Source organism: Colius striatus, chromosome 7, assembly GCF_028858725.1.
Source record: "Colius striatus isolate bColStr4 chromosome 7, bColStr4.1.hap1, whole genome shotgun sequence".
NCBI lineage: Eukaryota > Metazoa > Chordata > Aves > Coliiformes > Coliidae > Colius > Colius striatus.
This window is the reverse complement of record NC_084765.1, coordinates 28,933,674-28,951,949: the sequence shown is the minus strand read 5'-3', so window position 1 is coordinate 28,951,949 and position 18,276 is coordinate 28,933,674. Positions and strand designations below refer to the sequence as shown.

Sequence of the window (18,276 nt, the reverse complement as noted above, 5' to 3'; positions counted from 1 at the left end):
CGCTGGGGGGTGCGGGGGCGCTGCGGGACAGGCGGAGGCGCGGGGGGAAGTGGGGGCATTGCGGGATAGGCAGGGGCGCTGCCGGCCAGGAGGGGGCGCTAGGGGGTGCGGGGGCACAGCAGGACAGGCGGAGCCGCGGGGAGGTGCGGGGGCGCTGCCGGCCAGGAGGGGGCGCTAGGGGGTGCGGGGGCGCCGCGGTCCCGCCGCCGCCGAGGCTGACGCACCGCACGGTACCGCGCGGCGGGTGGGCACTCCCTGCGGCTGCCCATTGGCCCGCCGCTCTGGCCAATGGGGCGGCGGGGTGGGGCGCGGCTCTCGCGAGAGCGGCGCGGGGCCGGGCGGTGGAACCATGTTGCGGGCGGGCGCGGCGCAGCGCGTGCGGCGGGCGGTGAGTGCGGGCGGCGGGCAGGGCGGGACGCGCGCGCGGCCCCGGCCCCGCCGCAGCGGCCCGCGCGGGGTGCTGAGCGCGCGCGGCCTTCCCTCCGCGCCGGCCCCGTGCGCCCGTGCCCAGTGGGGCAGACGTAGTGCGGGGCCGAGCTTCGCCGGCGGCCCTCCCTGTAGCGGAGGCTGATGAAGCGTGCGAGGGGAGCGAGCGCCTGGCGCTGCGGGGACCAGAGTCATCGCCGACCTGTTTGTCATGCCACGTCTGTCAAAAATAAAGTTTCTGAGTGGATGCCGGGTGTTTGAGAAACCCTTTTCCGTGCTCACCACGGGCGAGAGTGGGGGATTGTCGTCCTGTGTGAAGTCGTAAGGGAAGTCTAAACTTCTCTGAGGGCTGGCTTTCATCCACCCTCGCGCAGGCCCAGCCGGGGAACGAGGCAACTTCCCTTGCAACTGGGAGAGACTGTTGGAGTTCGTTGTTGCAAGCTCGTAACAAAGTTAGACATTTGTTGCTCAAGGAATGGCTTCCCGGAGTTTTGAGAGGTTAATACAGTGTTTCGCAGTCACATGAACTCGGCTGTGCAGAAATCTGCTTTAATTATAGCAACCTGTGGAGGAAGCTAACGGGAAACACTTGTTGCTTTTTCGATATTGACCTTCACACCGCTCAGCTGGGAGAAGAGCTGAGGTTTTAGAGGCCTTTTGCTGCTTAATCTGTCATGGTTACTGTGTTACCAAATTTAATGACTAGGTGAACTCAAGGTTAATTGGAGCAGATGATTCATGAAATGTCCCTGAATATCTGTTCGGTAAGGAAGGCCTTCTCTCCACTAGAAATGTGTGTAAATAGCCCTTCTAAAAGAGCTCTAAATCTTGCAAGTTTCTTTTTGAGCTCTCCAAGGCATTTACAAGTATTACTTATGTACAGCTTTAAAATAGGAATTATGGCGATGTTAATTAGTTCCAGGTACCAATAATGACTTAAAAGAAGAGCAAAGGTAGACCAGGACATACATGATTTAGTTAATCTAGAAACTAACTGTTACAATTATGGACTTCCTTCTGTTGTTGTTAGGCTGTAGGCTTTGCAGAGCAAAGGTCTTGATGATCTCTGGAGCTCCTAGAACACACGGTACTACTTTACTCTCATTCAGTTTCAAGTCCTGGAAAGGTGAGATCAGCCCCTTGCTTTTCAGCCATATGCATCCAAACTCACCAATTTATAAAATATAAAAATAAAATTATAAACCAAAGGTGTGCATCTTCAGTGTGTGGGTACCAGTGCAGACTGCAAGAGAAGCAAAGCAAACTCCAGCTCAGCACTGCAAATGCGTGTGCAGTTCAAGAGTGAATAGAGCCTAGAGAACAAGGGGATGCATGAGACCTGTGGAGTATGAGCAACAAGGGAAAGGCTGGAGTTGTGCAACCTAAAAATTGGAGATCTGAAGAGGAATATGATACTGCACATATGCCAGGAGTTGGTGCAGAGATGGGAATGAGCCATCTACCAAGTTCACTGTCAGTAGGGCTGTCTGTGTTTTAAAACAGCATTGTTTCTTGGACCTTTATTAATGGTTCGCGTGAGATACATGTGTAAAAGATTTTCCGGATAGTGTCTTTCTGTTGCTGCTTCAATTCCTTTGTAGTTTTAACTCTCTGTAGTGATTCCTAAATACTTTTTGTAGGTGTTTTCTCTATTTCTTTTGCTGTTCTTTACTGTGGTTATAGCACCTTTTCACTTCAACTACCTTTAGTAGTGTTTTTCTCGTTACTTCTTCCTGGAGTTAAATAAATAGCTCGTAGACCTCTTCTGTAGCCAGATCTGTGCAGAGATTCTAGGAGAAATATAAGCTTTATTGCTAGAGCTCCCCCCTTTCCCCTAGCTTCCCCAAAATTTTCATCTTATTTTTTAATCTTTGCAGCTACAAGACTGTCTATTAAAGAAGTGTAAGTATTGCTTTGTTGTGTAGGAATGTGGCCATTATCTTTAATAATACCCCAGTTACTAGTTCCCAGAGTCAGTGTTTGGGAGTTTTGCCCAGTGATAGTGGGTCTCTGAGATACATAATTCCCACTAAGCAGTTTTAAAATTTTAATTTCTCTCCAGAGCTTAGAAAATCATCTCTGAGTCCAGTTGTTACGTACTTTTGCCTCGTGAATTTATATTTTGGTTTACCTCCTGAAACTTCCAGTCGTTCCTCTGAAGAGGTTGGGAGGCAAACTCCAATTTCTGAGTGATGTTTCTGATGGCCTGTTTCATATTGATGCATATTTGAAGCATGAGGCCGTGTGGAGTAAAACTCCTGGAGCTCTTCTTACATCTCCTGGAAAGGCTTTTTGGCTGTCCCATCTTTTATTCCTCAGTCTGCCACGTGTTACATGTAGAGCTGATTTCATAATTCCTCATTACACCAAGCATGGTTGGAGCAGGCTGTGGGCAGTTAGCTGTTGACTATTGACTGTAGAGGCCCTTGACACCCCACTGCTCACCAGTCTCACCAAGCAGCAAGCAAAGATTTGCCACTCTTTTGCGGGGACAGTAACAGCAAGTAGTCTGAGTTATATGATCTGAAGTCTAGAAATTCAGATATTATGCTTAAATTTTTCACATTCTGCTTGGAAAACATTACTGGGTTTCTCAGTGGGGAGCAAAAACATGCTTTGAGGAAATTCAAATGACAATAGATTTAGCGAATCATTTGGTACTTTGCAAGTGGCTTAATTGAAGTATACTTCAAATCTAGGGTAATCTTGCCAACTTTTAGACATCTGGAAGTCAGAGGCCAGATTTGCTCTACAGTAAGTGCTTGGGATGGGGGCAAGTTGGAAACTCCAGACAGTTTTCCTTCGTAAATGTTTATTTTAGTATAAACTGAATCATAGTCTAGAGTTTCCACCAGAAAGGAAATGTAAATGTTTCTGCTGTAGAGGAAACAGGTGCCTAGCTTTGATTTCTATGTAAATCTAGGTGAAATAAGTTTCCAGGACTACTGGTTGCTGGCAGAAGTTGAGAAGCCTCTCGTTTTCCCAAGTCTGTAGGGTATCTGACTGTAATTGATTTCTTTGGATATCCTAATTTTCCAGAGCTTGGTTTTCACCTTCTGTGCCGAAGGCTATTTCCTCTCAAGATTTATTTCCAATAGTTTGGTTGTTCTATATATCTTATTTCTTGTGCTTTTTATCCTTGCTATCTGCTGGTTAGATTTATACTCAACCTCGCTAATTTATCTAGGCTTCAAACTAGACATCTTGCCTGAGTAGAGAAATTATGCCAGTGAAATAATGGGCCATTCTCTCACATGTGCAGCTGGACAAGTTAGTTCATCAAAGCAACCTGTCCTTTTCATTGAATCATTATGGATTCTCAGTTTTCAGGGTTATATGTGACTGGATGAATACTTCTGGTTTTACTGTTTTTATTATATCAAACAAAAGTCAGTTTGGTTTTGTGTTGTTTTTGTTTATTTAAAAAAATACTTCACATGTGTTAGTATATTAAAAATCAGACTGATGTATGAATCTTGTTATTCATCTGGGATTTTTATCCAAGACTTAAAATGTGATTTTTCATTTATTTTAAGTCTGGTCTTGTCTTTGTGTTCGGAAGTGTCATGTATGTAGGCATAAAGTGAGCTTGCGGTGTGCAGGTCCCACAGACATAACATGTGGGATTATCAGTTTAGAAAGAATACCTAGTTAATGGTGCAATATCCAGTCTGCTCCAGCAACATCCATTGTTCCTACTCTTTTTTGGCTAAAAAAAAAAAAATAAAAAATTCTCAGTTTGTTCTAGAATCTTTTGATAGAATGATATAGAGCTCCTCTGGTAGTGCAGTACTTATTTAGGGAAAAGATCATAATACAGTCAGAATTAAGTGTGTGTTTAAAATGCACGTGTCTCCCTTTGGAAATTTGAAAACTTCAGAGTCTTTCAGGAGCATGGTCCACTTTACCCTGCAGTATGACTATAAATCATTGGAAAAGTGGGCTTTTTGCCACAAAAGCATGGATTTATTCTTCAAACGGTGACTAAAATCTCATAACTTTTATTGCAAATGATGTATGAAAGATAATCAAAAATATGGTGTCTGATCTATGTTGGCAATAAATATTTTGTTACTGGCACTTGGCTTCAAACGATCTTAGAATCTTTAATGAAAACAAGTAACCTTAAGCATAAAAGATTAAATGCAGAGCACTTTTACAAAAATCTTTATTGTTTTAATCAAAGTCAAAATTCATGATCCCGATTCTGCAAAACCCCTTACCTTTATATTTAGATTTGTACACTGTGACCAGCTTCAGGGGTGTCCTTGGGGTTTACTTTCTCTGTGTGAAGGTCAGCAGGTGGTTGGGGTTTGTGTGGTTGAAGTCCATGTTCAAATTTTAACCTTTCAGATTTTCTGAAGGTCTGTTTTTCTACTTTTAAATACTGGGTAAAGTGCATATTTGGCATGAAGGGAGGTGGGGTCAGGGTCTCTGTTTAAAAAAGATAGTATTTGATTGTGCAGTCTTTTCAGAATTGCATTAGTATTTGTGGCTTGGTCATATTGATGAAAATATGTTGTTTTTTGTATGTTCCATATTACATTGATCATAACTCAAGGCTTGATTTAGGCTTTATGTAGGACACAGAAAGACCTGAAGGCTAGTATTCCCATTCCCACTGCAGACCCTTTTCCTACCTTAGTATTAATCATGGAGGAATATAGTTTTTTCCAGGTTCATCTGAAAATTGGAGAGGAAAATCTCAGAGCTTAGGATATTTTTGTTTGGTTTCATGGCAATTGCTTGCCTGTTAAAAATTTTCTTTTTCTTTCATTTTTTGCTTTGAAAGTTAAATCCTGTGTATGGATGGCAGATTGGTCAAAACTGTTATTTAAGGACCATGAAATTCTGGTGGTAGACCAAGTGGTCAAGTGTCAAATGCTTTAAAGGAAAACAGAGAAGAGTGAACCTGATGCTTATCAGCAGTTCTATTGGTGTGTTTTCAGGCTGTGAACCTGTGCTGCTTAATTGTCATTCTGCCACTGCATACAGTTTTGCCTTTCTCCATAAGTACTTTTAAAAGCATCTTCTGTAGTGAGATTTTGGCTAAAATGTATAGTTAAAAAATACTAAACAACAGCCCCTTCTGAACCAAGAGGTAAATGTTTCCTACCCTTGATTTCACTGTGTCTTAGTCTTGCTGATCTCTTCTTCACTCTGTAAGGTACTTGGTTAAGTTGGTAACTGCACTTGGATGTAATGTACTCAACTGTTTTCCTGAGTATTGTTCTGTATTTTACTGGGGAGGTTTTAGTTTAAACACAGCATGTTACAGATATGCTGAAGTCAAGCAAGTTTATACCTTTTTTAACACCTTATGTGTTCTGCCTGCTTAATAAAAATGATCTAGATACAGCAGTGTTTTACAGTTTGTATAATTGGTAACTTTCTGTAAAGCATTGGATGCTCTTAGGAACATTTTTTTACTTGAATGCTAAGTATCAAACTCTTCTTTTTCTCTCTCTCTCCCTCTTTCTTTAAAGGCATCGCTGCTCCGGAGGTTTCAGAGTACTTTAGTCATAGCAGAACACAACAATGAGACGCTTACACCCATTACACTAAACGCTATCACTGCAGCAAAACATCTGGGAGGTGAAGTTTCTTGTTTAGTAGCTGGTACCAGCTGTGACAAGGTAGGAAATGCTATTTTCATATGAATGCGAAAATAAATGCATATTGTAAAACAATACTTTGTAGCGTCTTGGTCAGCCTGAAAAATAATCTGTAGCAAAGAGTAACTGTGCCAGGAAACTGCCGGAAATGTCCTGCTCTGGAACTGCTGCTCTTCTGAAGTGAAAATCGGGTGTAGATTTCATTTCGCAAGGGAGAATATCAATATCAGTTGTTACAAGCTTAAGCAAGCAAAGTTTTATAGGATTAAAGGGCAAGTAACTTTTAAACCAATATTTCCCTATAAAGTTTGAAAGACAAACAATGCAGTGCTGAGAAGTTGGGAGAAAGCTTACACTTCTTCAAATGGAAACCAGCAGAAATGGAACAGCACAGTAACAAATAGAGCTTTTGAGCATCTTGCTTTTAGTAGTCAGCTGCCAGAGGCATAACAAGAGTATGTTTGCAGCCTGAAATTCTGAAATTGGTGCTTCTTAATGTGATCGTATAGCTCATATCTAAAAAGAGTTTCTTCTATGTGAGCTGTTGTGTTGTTGGTCTAATTTTTATGTGCAAAGTTTAGAGACAGTATAGTAACACTTTTGTTCCAGCATGACGTACTCTGTGTGAACAGTAAAAGTACAAATAATTATGTCTAATGTTTTTCGTATTGGGCTGTTGCTTAGGAATTGTTATTCTGAAAGCAACCCATAGCATCTCATACAGAAGGTGTACTTACGGCAGCAAATTCACAAAAAGGTGGAGAAACCTCAGTGGCTGTTCTAAACTTAGACCCAGGTGCTCGAGGTAGGGACTCAGAAGCAAGTATTTATGTAGATCACAACAAAAATAATTGTCCAAGATATCTGCCTTTGAGTTTCCTTATTCTTTGGCACTTGCACAGTAGAAAAAAGGTGAGGATTGTGTTGTTTGATTGGTTTTCAATACTAACTACGTGGTGTCTGTTTGGCCATGTATGTCATGTTGGGAAAAAGTGGAGATATGGGGGTTGGTTAAAGTTTCTCTACAGGAACCTGTAGCGGTAGGACAAAACAGATATTCTATAGCAGCCATTACAGAATTTTTGTTTATGTCCTCATGTTAATTTCTGAGGGTAAACCAATACTCAGCAAACTCAGTAAAACTGCACTGGTTCTGAGGCAGTGCATGTGGTCTCCAGACACTGCTGTCAGTCCTTCTCTCTGATCTGCAACAACCCTTTTATCATTTAAACTTCACTTCTGCAAATTTTAAGGGAAAAAAATGCATAAATACAGAGCTGAAATTATACATCACATCAGTAGGCAGAGAATCAGCTGCAAGCGAATGATTGCTCCTAAAATTTGGACAAAGATCGTAACATCACTCTACATACGTATTTGCCTGGTATACTTGTATTTGGCTCCATAAGGTTTGTTCCAGTTTTGAAATTCACCTGTTTTTGTGTTGCAGCATTAACTGATCTATAGGCTGTCAGCTCTTTGCAGCAGGGACTCTCTCATTATTTGTAGTGCCTGTTACAATACAAACTGATGATAATCCATTTGTGATCATAGGTAGCTCAAGAAGTCAGCAAAGTGCAGGGTGTGGCAAAAGTTCTCGTGGCTCAGCATGATGTGTACAAGGGATTTCTAGCAGGTGAGAGTTATTCTTACCTATTGACTAAATATTTATATTCCTGACTAAAATGAGAGAGATGTAAATTTTGAGCAATGTATTTTTATCCTCAGAGGAGCTGACTCCCTTGATTTTGGAAACTCATAAAAAATTTAATTACACCCACATTTGCGCTGGAGCGTCTGCCTTTGGGAAGGTAAGTAGAGCAAAATGCGTCAAAACCTTCTTGTACAAATGAGAGACATGATGTATGTAAGAGTATGAATCAAAGGCCTGAGAGAGAGGTCAGCTGTGGACAGTCAGTGTTACAGTAATTTGCTTACAAGGTCATTAGAAGCACTGATTCATGTCTGAGTTACGGGCTAACTTGGATAAAGGAATGGCGTGGAAGAAATAGTGAAGCTAGTTCTATGTACACGAGGCAAAATGTACCATAACACAAAGTAGATTAAGTGATCTGAAAGCATTATGAAAATTGTAAGGAAAAGTAGGGTAGATGGAGGTGAAAAAAAAAGTATGATTTGCAAGTTGAAATGAAAGGGTGCAGACCTCTTGCAAGCAGGAGGGAGGGATTTGAATCTGTGATGTAAGTCATTGAAATGTCCATAAATATACATAAGTAATGCAGATCCAAGTCCTAGCCAAGGTGTTTTTTAGTGAAGACACAACTTTTCTAAACTTATTTTTTAAGGAGCATGGTTTTAAGGACATGGAGAGCCTCACTGCTAACAATCTGTTCAACATTGTAGTGCAGCTAAATTAAAGAAAAAGGATATACTTCAGAAGTCTTGCTGCTGTGGGGTGAATGGTGTCAGCTTCCATCTGACTACTTTTCACTTCCAATCAATATGAATTCGTGTGCTGGTAATTTTGCTGAGAGAAATCTTCACATAACATAAGTCTTTTTTAAGTTTATTTTTTATTTTTATTTGTCATCTGCAGTGTCTTAGTAAAGATTAATAGCTTTTACTTTAAAGCTTATGCATTCCATTTTTGAGTGCTTAATATGAGGAAAGATTTCAAAACTGATCCCTTTGTGTAATACCAGATTACGAAAGGCACAAAAAGCAAGCAAAGCTTTTGCTTTCTTTGTGACTTACGTTGCTCCTTTTATCCTCCTTCCCATTCCTAAAGGTGCTAAGTAATTTTCTAGAGTCAATTTCAGAACACAAGAATATATATTTCAATAGCAGTGTTTATAATAGTAATGTTTTGGTTTTCGTGTGAAGGGTGCAAGGGGGGTTTTTTTTAATATTGTCTCTGGTAACTAGCTTCCAAAAATGATTTTTTTTTTTTTTTGAAGTGCTAAGAGCTCAGCAATCCATAATTGTCAATTTTCTGAGTAAATTGCATCTATATTCGGTTTTAAACTATTGAAGCAAATAAGCCTCCTAATTTAAGCTATTGAATTAAGGGTTTACTTACGGTAAGTCTCATAAAATATCTAATGTTATTACAGTAATGGGACTGCTGAAGCCACACGAATAGCCCTACAAAAATCTTACAATTGTATATGCCTTTTTACTTACAGGGAGTATTACATGAAGTTAAAATGAGAACAGCAGGTATTGTTTTACTTAGCATTTACTTTGCGAACTTTTCGTCTTTAACTCCTAGAATCTTATTCCCAGAGTGGCTGGCAAACTTGATGTTGCCCCGGTTTCTGACATTATTGAAATCAAGTCACCAGATACTTTTGTGAGAACTATATATGCAGGTGAGTAATCACAAGAGGTGTGTGGTATTTGTGCACTGAAGGACCCAGTAGGGGTAACTTTTCTACGTAATCCTGTTGTTAGCACCTTGGAACGTGATCAGAGTTTTCGCTTTACAATCTGAATGACCGACCGTGGTTCATAAAAATGAAACCAGGGGATGCTCCAGGTGGGAGAAAGCAAGTAATCCCAGCAACTTTGATACTATGAATTTAGAACCAAGGTCTATCACTTTATTTAATAGAATTTAGTAATCCCTTTATGCATACTGCATTTCTTCGTTGATGTACTTCTGATTGGATTTTGTAAAATGCAAGACATTACGTTAATTGTCCGGCTTTATTTAATATGACTAGCATTAGTTCTGATTTAAGATACCACAGGCTTATTTTTCCTAATTAGGAAGACATTGAACTAATTATAAATAATATTTAATTGACTTAATTTGCAATGCTTTTTTGGGGCTTGTTTCTCTAATGCTTGTCTGACACTGTTTTAATTTAGATGTGAGCACACAGACTCACATGAGCTTGTGTTTCGTAGTTTTTCTTTACATGATTGTACCATGTGTGCCAATGTGGTATATTACATTTCTAGTTACCAGAGTGTGGATTTGTGTTGCACTTTTAAATTGCTTCCCAGTAATTTGCCGTTTCAAGATGGCTTTCTTTATGAATAGCCTGTGCTGCAGCATTTTTCTCTTTTAGTGTTCTCTGCAACCTTCAGTATAAAGTAAATACCTTATATTATGTATTAGTATTGTTGAGGCAGGCCTCGTTGTCTTCTGTTCTGATGAATTAATGCAACAGGATAAAAGTTCTGCTTTCAATTTTAGACACTCTTTATGTTTAAGAATGACACTTTGAAAGGGTTTTTTTTCCTTTCTGAACTTAAAAAGCTCATTCATAAGAGATTATTGGAATACTCTTTATCCTTTAAAAGTAAAGGAATCGTACTTCAGAGACATGGAGCTAAAAAGTAAATTAAAATATTTGTAATCTATGATTGTATGATTTATTAAGTGCCTAGGTTTCAAGTTTGAGTCATCTAAAACTGCAGTTTTGGGAAGTAACTTTGACTGTTGCCTGTTCCAGTAGAACTGCTAATGGGTTTCTGATTTTTTGTTTTTAAAGCATAGTATGTCTGATATTCTGTAAAAAAATATTCTTTTCAGGAAATATTCTTTGCACTGTGCAATGTGATGAAGCGATTAAAGTATTTACCGTACGGGGAACTTCTTTTGAGGCTGCGCCAACAAGTGGTGGTAGCGCCAGTTTAGAGAAGTGTAAGTATTTGTTCTGATATTTTGTGGTTTCATATAATAGAGTTAGTTTTGCTCACTGCACGGTGGTGTTTTGCAGAAGTATTTTTCGAAGCAAACTGGTTGTCATAATTTCAGCTTTATGCTTTTAATGTGGATACTTGCAGTTTTTAGTGATGGCTAGTAAGAGAAGATATGAATTTCCTGTTCACTTGCCACTTTTTATTTGACCAAAAATGGAGATTATCTGTGCTGAAATCTGTGCCTGTTTCACCTGCTGCTTACATCTCTGCCACTGCAGTCTTGGAAGTTATTTAAAGTTAGAGCTATTTGAATAGTCAGGTTTGTTTTCAAAGCAAAACTGAGCAAAAATAGAAGTGTCTGGCTATTCACAGTTTTGGTTTAATCAGCCATATTTCAGTTGAGATAGCTTGTTACAATGTCTAGCTAAATTAGTAGCAGTTTAAATTGGTTTGAGAACACGCAGTTACTGTTTTAGATCAGTTTTAACTAAGTCAGTTTCAATTAATATTGTGAGGGAGCCAGTGTAGCTCAGTAGAGAAACCTGGTCACTGATTCATGAAACAGTTGAGGTTGGAAGAGATCTCTTGAGCTGATGTAGTCCAGTCGCCCTGCTGCAGGCTGCCCAGGACTGTGTCTAGTCAGGCTTTGAGTATCTCCACAGATGGAGTTTTCACAACACTCTTGGCAACCTGTTCCAATGTTTGATTACCTTTGCTGTTTTTCACTGTGGGCCTTTTCATTACCTTGCTGTAAATTCAGCAGAAGCACTCACTAATAACGTGCTATGTGTCCCCCATTCCTCACATTTTCCTGTGTGGCTTAGTACCTGCCCCTGGACCATCCAGTGTTTCCCGATGTCTGTGGTTGTTAGGAAACAAATGCCTCTTGATACTGAAGATTGGCATATTATACAGTCTGCTTAATTATCTTTAATTAGCTTGTTTGCCCGTCTTAATAAGAACCACACATATTGTGCTGGGTTGGTATTGGTGTAATACTTATACAAGAGACCTTTATTTTAGTGCAGCTTATACTACAGGTTACTTAAGCACAACTACTGAAAGAGATTTGTAACTCAGAGCCCCAGAGCAATTACTGATAGTAGTAAAAAGCTTGTGGTAGAATTGGTTATAGAATGAACTTTTGCATTTAGTTTAAGCTGGTGTTTAACAGGTTGAAAATACACACTTTATCCTTTTTCTTGTGGATGTTTCTCTTCACCTGATGACTGCAGTGACCCCTCCACCACCTGTTGGTCTGTCTGAATGGATTGAGCAGAAGCTGACAAAAAGCGACCGACCAGAGCTTACCAGTGCAAAAGTGGTTGTGTCGGGTGGTAAGGACATATTTAAATGCAACATAACACAGTTTTAAAATTAAAGGTACATCTTGATTAAATAATCTCTGTAGCAGAACACTATAATGTGATACATTAAATAGTCCCAACTATGATGTAATTCTGAAATATGGCATCAGGGCCAGTGGGAATGCACCCAACGAGTGTGTTGCGTGAAGACACAAAACACGAGTTTAACGTATGCTAGTAGACTTTTTAAGAATGTTGCCATATTTGGTGAGTGTCTTCAAAATTAGAGCAACATGAAATGTTTTTAGATCCCAACCTGTCCTGTTTAAAAGTTACAGACAGTCCAAACATTATTATGTAATGGCTTTAATGATGCTAAAAATTGTTACATTTTTATTCTGCTCTTCCCAGGATAAAGTGATGGACTGTGAGTTTTACCATGTGCCTGTGGTTAAAAAATTACTCCTTAGTTATCCCAGTACCGAGTTTTGTACCTAGAGCCAGTAGAGGGAGCACAAATTATTAAAAATAATCCAAGTTTCCCTGATTTCAGAGAATAAACTAGTCCTGTGAACTAGTAAACTAGAAAGTCAGCCAATAAAGATTACTAAAAGTAAAAAAAAAGTGAAATAAAGTGGAAGGTAAACTAGACAGAGTGGTGTTGATTTACACATGCTAAATAATATTAATCACAAAGACAAAAGCTAAATATCCAAATATTAAGTACTATTCAGTAACAGTTCCAAAACCACCCTTTGCAAACATATATTTGTGTATTTGCAAATACAAATACTCCTACAGAAAGTTTATGGAGGCAGTAAAAATTCTGAAAACATATTGTGTTGTCCTTTATCTTTTTTTACCCTTAACTTTTAAGGGAGAGGCTTGAAGAGCGGTGAAAATTTCAAGCTGTTATATGATCTTGCAGATCAACTGAATGCTGCAGGTAAACTTTTTTAACCCTCGTTAATATTTTTAAGAGTCACATTAAAGCCAGTTTTCATTTTAAGTCTTTTATTTCTATGTCTCTATAAAAAAAAATCGTGATAGTTTAGTCATAGATAAAGTTCTGTTCTGTCCTTGTAGTCAACTATGTACTTAAATGTCCATGTGGGAAGCAAAATACTGAGCTGTCCTTCCGTGTCCTTGCAAGTGTCCAGAACACAAGCTCACAAACGAAAAAGGGAAGTCGTATAAATCAAAACATGGTCTTGGCTCGCTTTGAGGAGACGATATTTTCTTCATACATCCTTACATACTACTTCTTTCCAGAGTCCCTTTCACAGTTCTTGTAGTTAGCGTGGCTCTATCTTTTTGTTGTGCTTTTGTACTACCAAGAGAAAGCTGAACATGTACAATGTTTCAGCAAAATTTTAAAGTAAAGGTTTGAGAAGGAGGAGAAACTGTTTGCATTTTAACTGCACTAGTTTTAGATTTCACATGTAATAATAAATCTATAGTTTTAAATTGGTGGCTAGCTAAATGTCCATGTGGTGTTTTAAAATTTAGTTTGATATTTTTCTTTACTATGCCTGACTTTTGAGCCCTACAGCAGTATAAGATGGCACATATGTTCTGTTCAAACTCGGAGGAACATTATGGGGAGCCATTTATGGGAAAATCCTCTTTGACAAAGCAACAAGAGAAAATAATGGAGATATGCCAGACTGAAATCCTCGGTTTTAAATATGTGGCCCTTTGGTGGTGGGAGTAAGGATTTCCTGTTGCTTATGAAGTGCATTAGCACTTAGTATTTGGAAGTTCCAGCCAGTGGTATAGAGAGGGATTACTATAAGAGCTTTTAAGAGGGAAGTTTCTAAATACGTGCCCTTAGAGTGTGGGACTTTTTAGTAGAATCCATGTGCTTTTATGGTGATAGAAATTTGGCTCACTGATATTTTAAAAGAAAACATTGGAAATATTTTCTTTCAACTAGTTGGAGCTTCCCGTGCAGCTGTTGATGCTGGCTTTGTTCCTAATGACATGCAAGTTGGACAGACGGGCAAAATAGTAGCACCAGTGAGTATGGAAATGTCTTTCATAAAAGAGCTGTGATGTTTTCTAGCATTCATTTTTCTTCAAAGCAAATACTTAGAAATAAGCTAAGTCTGCATACTGAGCCTAATGGGATAATCTTACTGAGCCCTATGTGATATTGTCGCTTGACTGTGTACTTGCAAAACTGTGATGTAAATCTCTACTTCAGGTCAATGAGCAGTGTTCTGCAGACAATACTGTCAGAGGCTTTGCCTGCTAGATTTTTTCATAACTGCCTGTGCTGAGCATTTTTTTGTTTGTTTGTTTGTTTTCCAGCAGGCATCAAAGGTCATTGATTACCAACATGATCTTGAAATGATACTGATAGGTGGCTTGATCTCTGGGAAGTGTGGGGGTTTTTGGTTTGCTTACAGGTGGTGATTTTCTTTTTTAAGTTTTGGTAACTGTAATTGGATTATTGTATTACATTCAAAGCACAATGTTTGTAAAAGTGCAAGAAAATGAAGAGAGAAATAATCTACAAGTTGACAGCTGTAGAGTGTGAAACCAAGAGGGACATGAGGACGTGATGCTGGGAAATAGCCTGCTGCACATCTTTTCTGCTATGCATCCTAATATCGTAGGGGACTGATTTTGGATCACGGCAGGGCCTTTCTGTCGTGTGGGAGTCTGAGACTACTTTCACTGTTCCATATGACCCGGGAAGTATGGGGAAAGTGGTAGACAGATAAAGCACATTTAAGCAGTTGTAAGTAAGAAGGTACAAATGTAGTGCATCTCAGTGTGGGGTAGAGTGTGCTCCAGTCTGTGCCAGGATGGTACATCATCATGGACATGAGCAGGGAACTGCGACTGAGGACAGGGGCAGGTATGGCAGTCTGTCAGATGTACACTTTGAGCGACACAGTGGAGTAAAAAGCCTTTCAGGATGCCATCTCTTTGATGAGCATGTATGGCAACAGAAGGCACCAAACCAGCAGCTTTTTACTTGTTAATGGTTTAATGAGACGAGAAGTGGAAGTGAGATGGAATTTAGTAGAAAAGCTTGTCGTGTTTCAAATGCTGCATTTATCCAATTATAGTAATTTAAATTATACTAAAAAGCTGTACATGTCCAAAGCCTTGATAGGCTCTGAAATGTTTTGCCTTTGTATCATTAAGAGATGGAAATTTGAGAGCCTCAAAAAATGACCATTATTTTTCCAGTAATATATCCACTAGGATAGAGCAGTACTTGAAGATACCAAAGACAGAAGCCTGTGATTCCTGGAATCAGTTGTCACTTCTGTTTTCTGTGTTTTTTTGAAGATACTTTATGCTTCTGAGTTCTTGTGTCTAGAAACATGAATAGGGATGTTTTCTGCTTGTTTTTTAAGTCCTCATCAGAGACATTCAGATGATAGTCTTCTAGGGCTAAGTGGAGCTATTTCTAGGCCACTAATATTTAATCTGTAAATACATATGATAACCAACTACTACATAACTTCTGAAACACAGACCCATGGGTAAGACTTAAGATCCATCTGACTGCAAGTCATGTCATTCCAGAATTTTGATAGCAGTGATATTAACCTCTGTAGAGCCTCATGATTTCCTTGCATAGCAGATTATAAATGTAATCCTAACTCTGATGTAATCATTATTTTTTTTGACGTAGTGCAGGACAGCTGTAGCCCCAGTGTAATACTTCCCTTCTGCTAAAGGAACATTTATAATTAAATATAGTGCACTTTATTTTCATTGTACAGTAGGCATAAGGTACAATGTACTGCAACTCTTGGTCTCAGCAAGGCAATCAACACTAATTCAGTAAGTGCAACTGCAACATACATGGAAGCTGCATGTTCCAAAGAAGGCAGAGGTTTGGTTGTCATAAGGAGGTAATCTTCCACAGAATCACGGAATGATGGGGTTGGAAGGGACTTCTAAAGGTCATCCAGTCCAACCCCATGCTGAAGCAGATTCACCTGGATCAGGTCGCACAGGAACACATCCAGGTGGGTTTGGAAACCTCCAGACAAGGAGACTCCACACCTTCCCTGGGCAGCCTGTGCCAGGGCTCCCTCACCCTTATGGAATCCTTATGTTACTTTTACCCAATCTTGTGTTGGTTGTCGCGTACCTGAACTTTTGACTACCCAGGGAGTAAGCTGTCGTTTAACTGTGTATTTTGAAAGGATGTGAGTTGAGACTGGCCATCCTTAGTTCTTCACCATCCAAATATCCATCAATGAAATGGAAAATACTAATTTGAAGACATCTAAGCTCTGGTTTGTGTGACTTGATGCTCAACAATGAACGTTCTTTCCAGAGTCAAGGACATATAAACAACTATGTTTAAACAAAAAAGGCTGTTTTTTAATGAAGACATGGGGCTGTGACTTGCCACAGATGGCTCATAGCAACATGTGGAAGTCCTAAGAATGTATAGCCACATCATAGGATCACATCAATGTCATCATTGTCATCTTCTAGAGGACTGGTAAAATAGCCATTAGTCAGAGCTGACTAATGCATGTTTAATGATGGTGTCAATAAAAGACTCGTAACGAGCACAATTGCATGGTGCTACATCTTTTTGTCAGGAGATTCGTGCATTTCCCTCTCATCTTTTCTTAACAAATATTAAGTAGTGAGTTATGCAGAATACTGAAAACTATATGCCCCTTCTTTCAAATTCTTTCACATATTTCTTCTGGATCTTAAAATACATGCAAGAATAGTGGCTTAGAGGTATAGAAAATAGTTTGTGTTAATTGTAATTAAAGTGCAAGTTGAATTAATACTAAGCCCGCTGTGTTGCTGACTAGAGGAATTAACTTTTCGATGCACTGGATAGGTATATCAAATACAAGGCAGTTTATAGCTGCAAATTCTTAACTTCACATTCCTAATTCTACTTCACTGCCTTTTTGGTACTTTAGCTAGAAAATTCTTCTGTGCACTAGAAGGTGGAGTTCACTTAAAGAAGTAGAACTCAACTTTATTGATCAGATCATGATTATGCTGACAATTTTAACATCCTTTACAAGATGACTGCTCTCTCTGCCTACGAGATATGCTTGAAATCACTAGTTCAGAGAGAGCTCACGACGTTTTATCTGGAAAATTGTAGAGCAACTTCATACATTAGTTAATTCTGTTATCTGAGACCTGAGTTTTGTGTTTAGTTTTGAACTTCAATTGACATGGTGCATGCCTTCCTGGGCCATGTGGGTTTTAAGCAGAGGAAGAATTTTGGATACAAGGCGCTGTTGGAGTTTGAGACATACTTGCTCTCCTGTGCAGCTGTTTGTTTCTGATGGGAAAGTATCTTAGTGGATGCTCTTATTTTTCTATTAATAGTCTCTTGCCCAGTCTCAGGGGAGAATTGGAATGCATTGTTTTAAAAGGACTGTGGAATTGGGTCATTTTTGAGACTTAAGAGGGAGAGGAGTTGTTGACAAGCTTAGGAAGAGGAGAGATGCTTTTACTGCTGCTCTTCAGGTATGACTGCTGGGGAAGATTTCTGTCCTGGTCATTGGGTCAAAAGGTAGTAATTTGAAAGATCTACTTGTTTCTTCCCTTGAGCCTTTGACTGTGGATTTTGTGAAGGAAGGGTAATTCTGGTCATTGGTCCTTCAGTAATCTCGTGACAGGGTTCAGTTTTTAGGAATGCAGCCCAGACAGTGCATCACAGGGCATGAGAATCTCACAGCCACAGCAGCTTTCCTGAAATGAAGAAACTGACAGCAAACAATTGTAGTTCTTTTGGTTAAGTAATGAAAGAATCACAGAATGGCAGGGGTTGGGAGGGACCCCCTAGAGATCATCCAGTCCAACCACCCTGCTAAACCTGGTTCTGCTCGATCAGGTCACACAGGAATGTGTCCAGGTGGGTTAGGAAACCTCCAGAGGAAACTCCACACCCTCCCTGGACAGCCTGTGCCAGGGCTCCCTCACCTCAACATCAAAGGAGTTTCTCCTTGACTTTATGTGGAACTTCCTGTGTTCCAGCTTGTGCCTGTACCCCTGGTCCTGTCACTGGCCACCACAGAAAAAAGACTGACCCCATCCTCTTGACATCTGCCCTTTAAGGATACGTGTGGTAAGATTCCCTCTCAGTGTTCTCTTCATCAGGTTAAACGGCCTCAGTTCCCACAGCCTCTCCCAAGAGAGATGTTCCAGTCCCTCTCATCATCTTGGTGGCCTTGTGCTGGACTCACTCCAAAAGTTCCCTGTCCCTCAGTGTCCCTGGCCACAGTACTCCAGATGAGACCTCACCAGGGCGGAGGAACCTCTAGCAACCTGCTGAGCCACACTCTTCTTAATGCTCC

At 39.9% G+C, this 18,276-nt stretch overlaps 1 protein-coding gene across 2 annotated transcripts in view; it reads left to right on the top strand.

Annotated features, from left to right (window-relative positions):
* The first annotated feature begins 311 nt into the window (after positions 1 to 311).
* Positions 312 to 18,276, top strand: part of ETFA (electron transfer flavoprotein subunit alpha) — a 31,904-nt gene continuing 13,939 nt past the window's right edge. Inside the window, exons 1-9 of one of the 2 annotated variants that reach the window (XM_061999741.1) lie at positions 312 to 388; positions 5,913 to 6,062; positions 7,596 to 7,677; positions 7,770 to 7,852; positions 9,274 to 9,373; positions 10,546 to 10,656; positions 11,891 to 11,992; positions 12,840 to 12,908; positions 13,899 to 13,981. In XM_061999741.1, the coding sequence (XP_061855725.1) occupies positions 350 to 388; positions 5,913 to 6,062; positions 7,596 to 7,677; positions 7,770 to 7,852; positions 9,274 to 9,373; positions 10,546 to 10,656; positions 11,891 to 11,992; positions 12,840 to 12,908; positions 13,899 to 13,981 (819 nt within the window). In that variant the 5' untranslated portion in view covers positions 312 to 349. Of the gene's footprint in view, positions 389 to 473; positions 1,191 to 5,912; positions 6,063 to 7,595; positions 7,678 to 7,769; positions 7,853 to 9,273; positions 9,374 to 10,545; positions 10,657 to 11,890; positions 11,993 to 12,839; positions 12,909 to 13,898; positions 13,982 to 18,276 lie in introns of those variants that run through there. The other variant, XM_061999742.1, reaches the window with a different exon arrangement.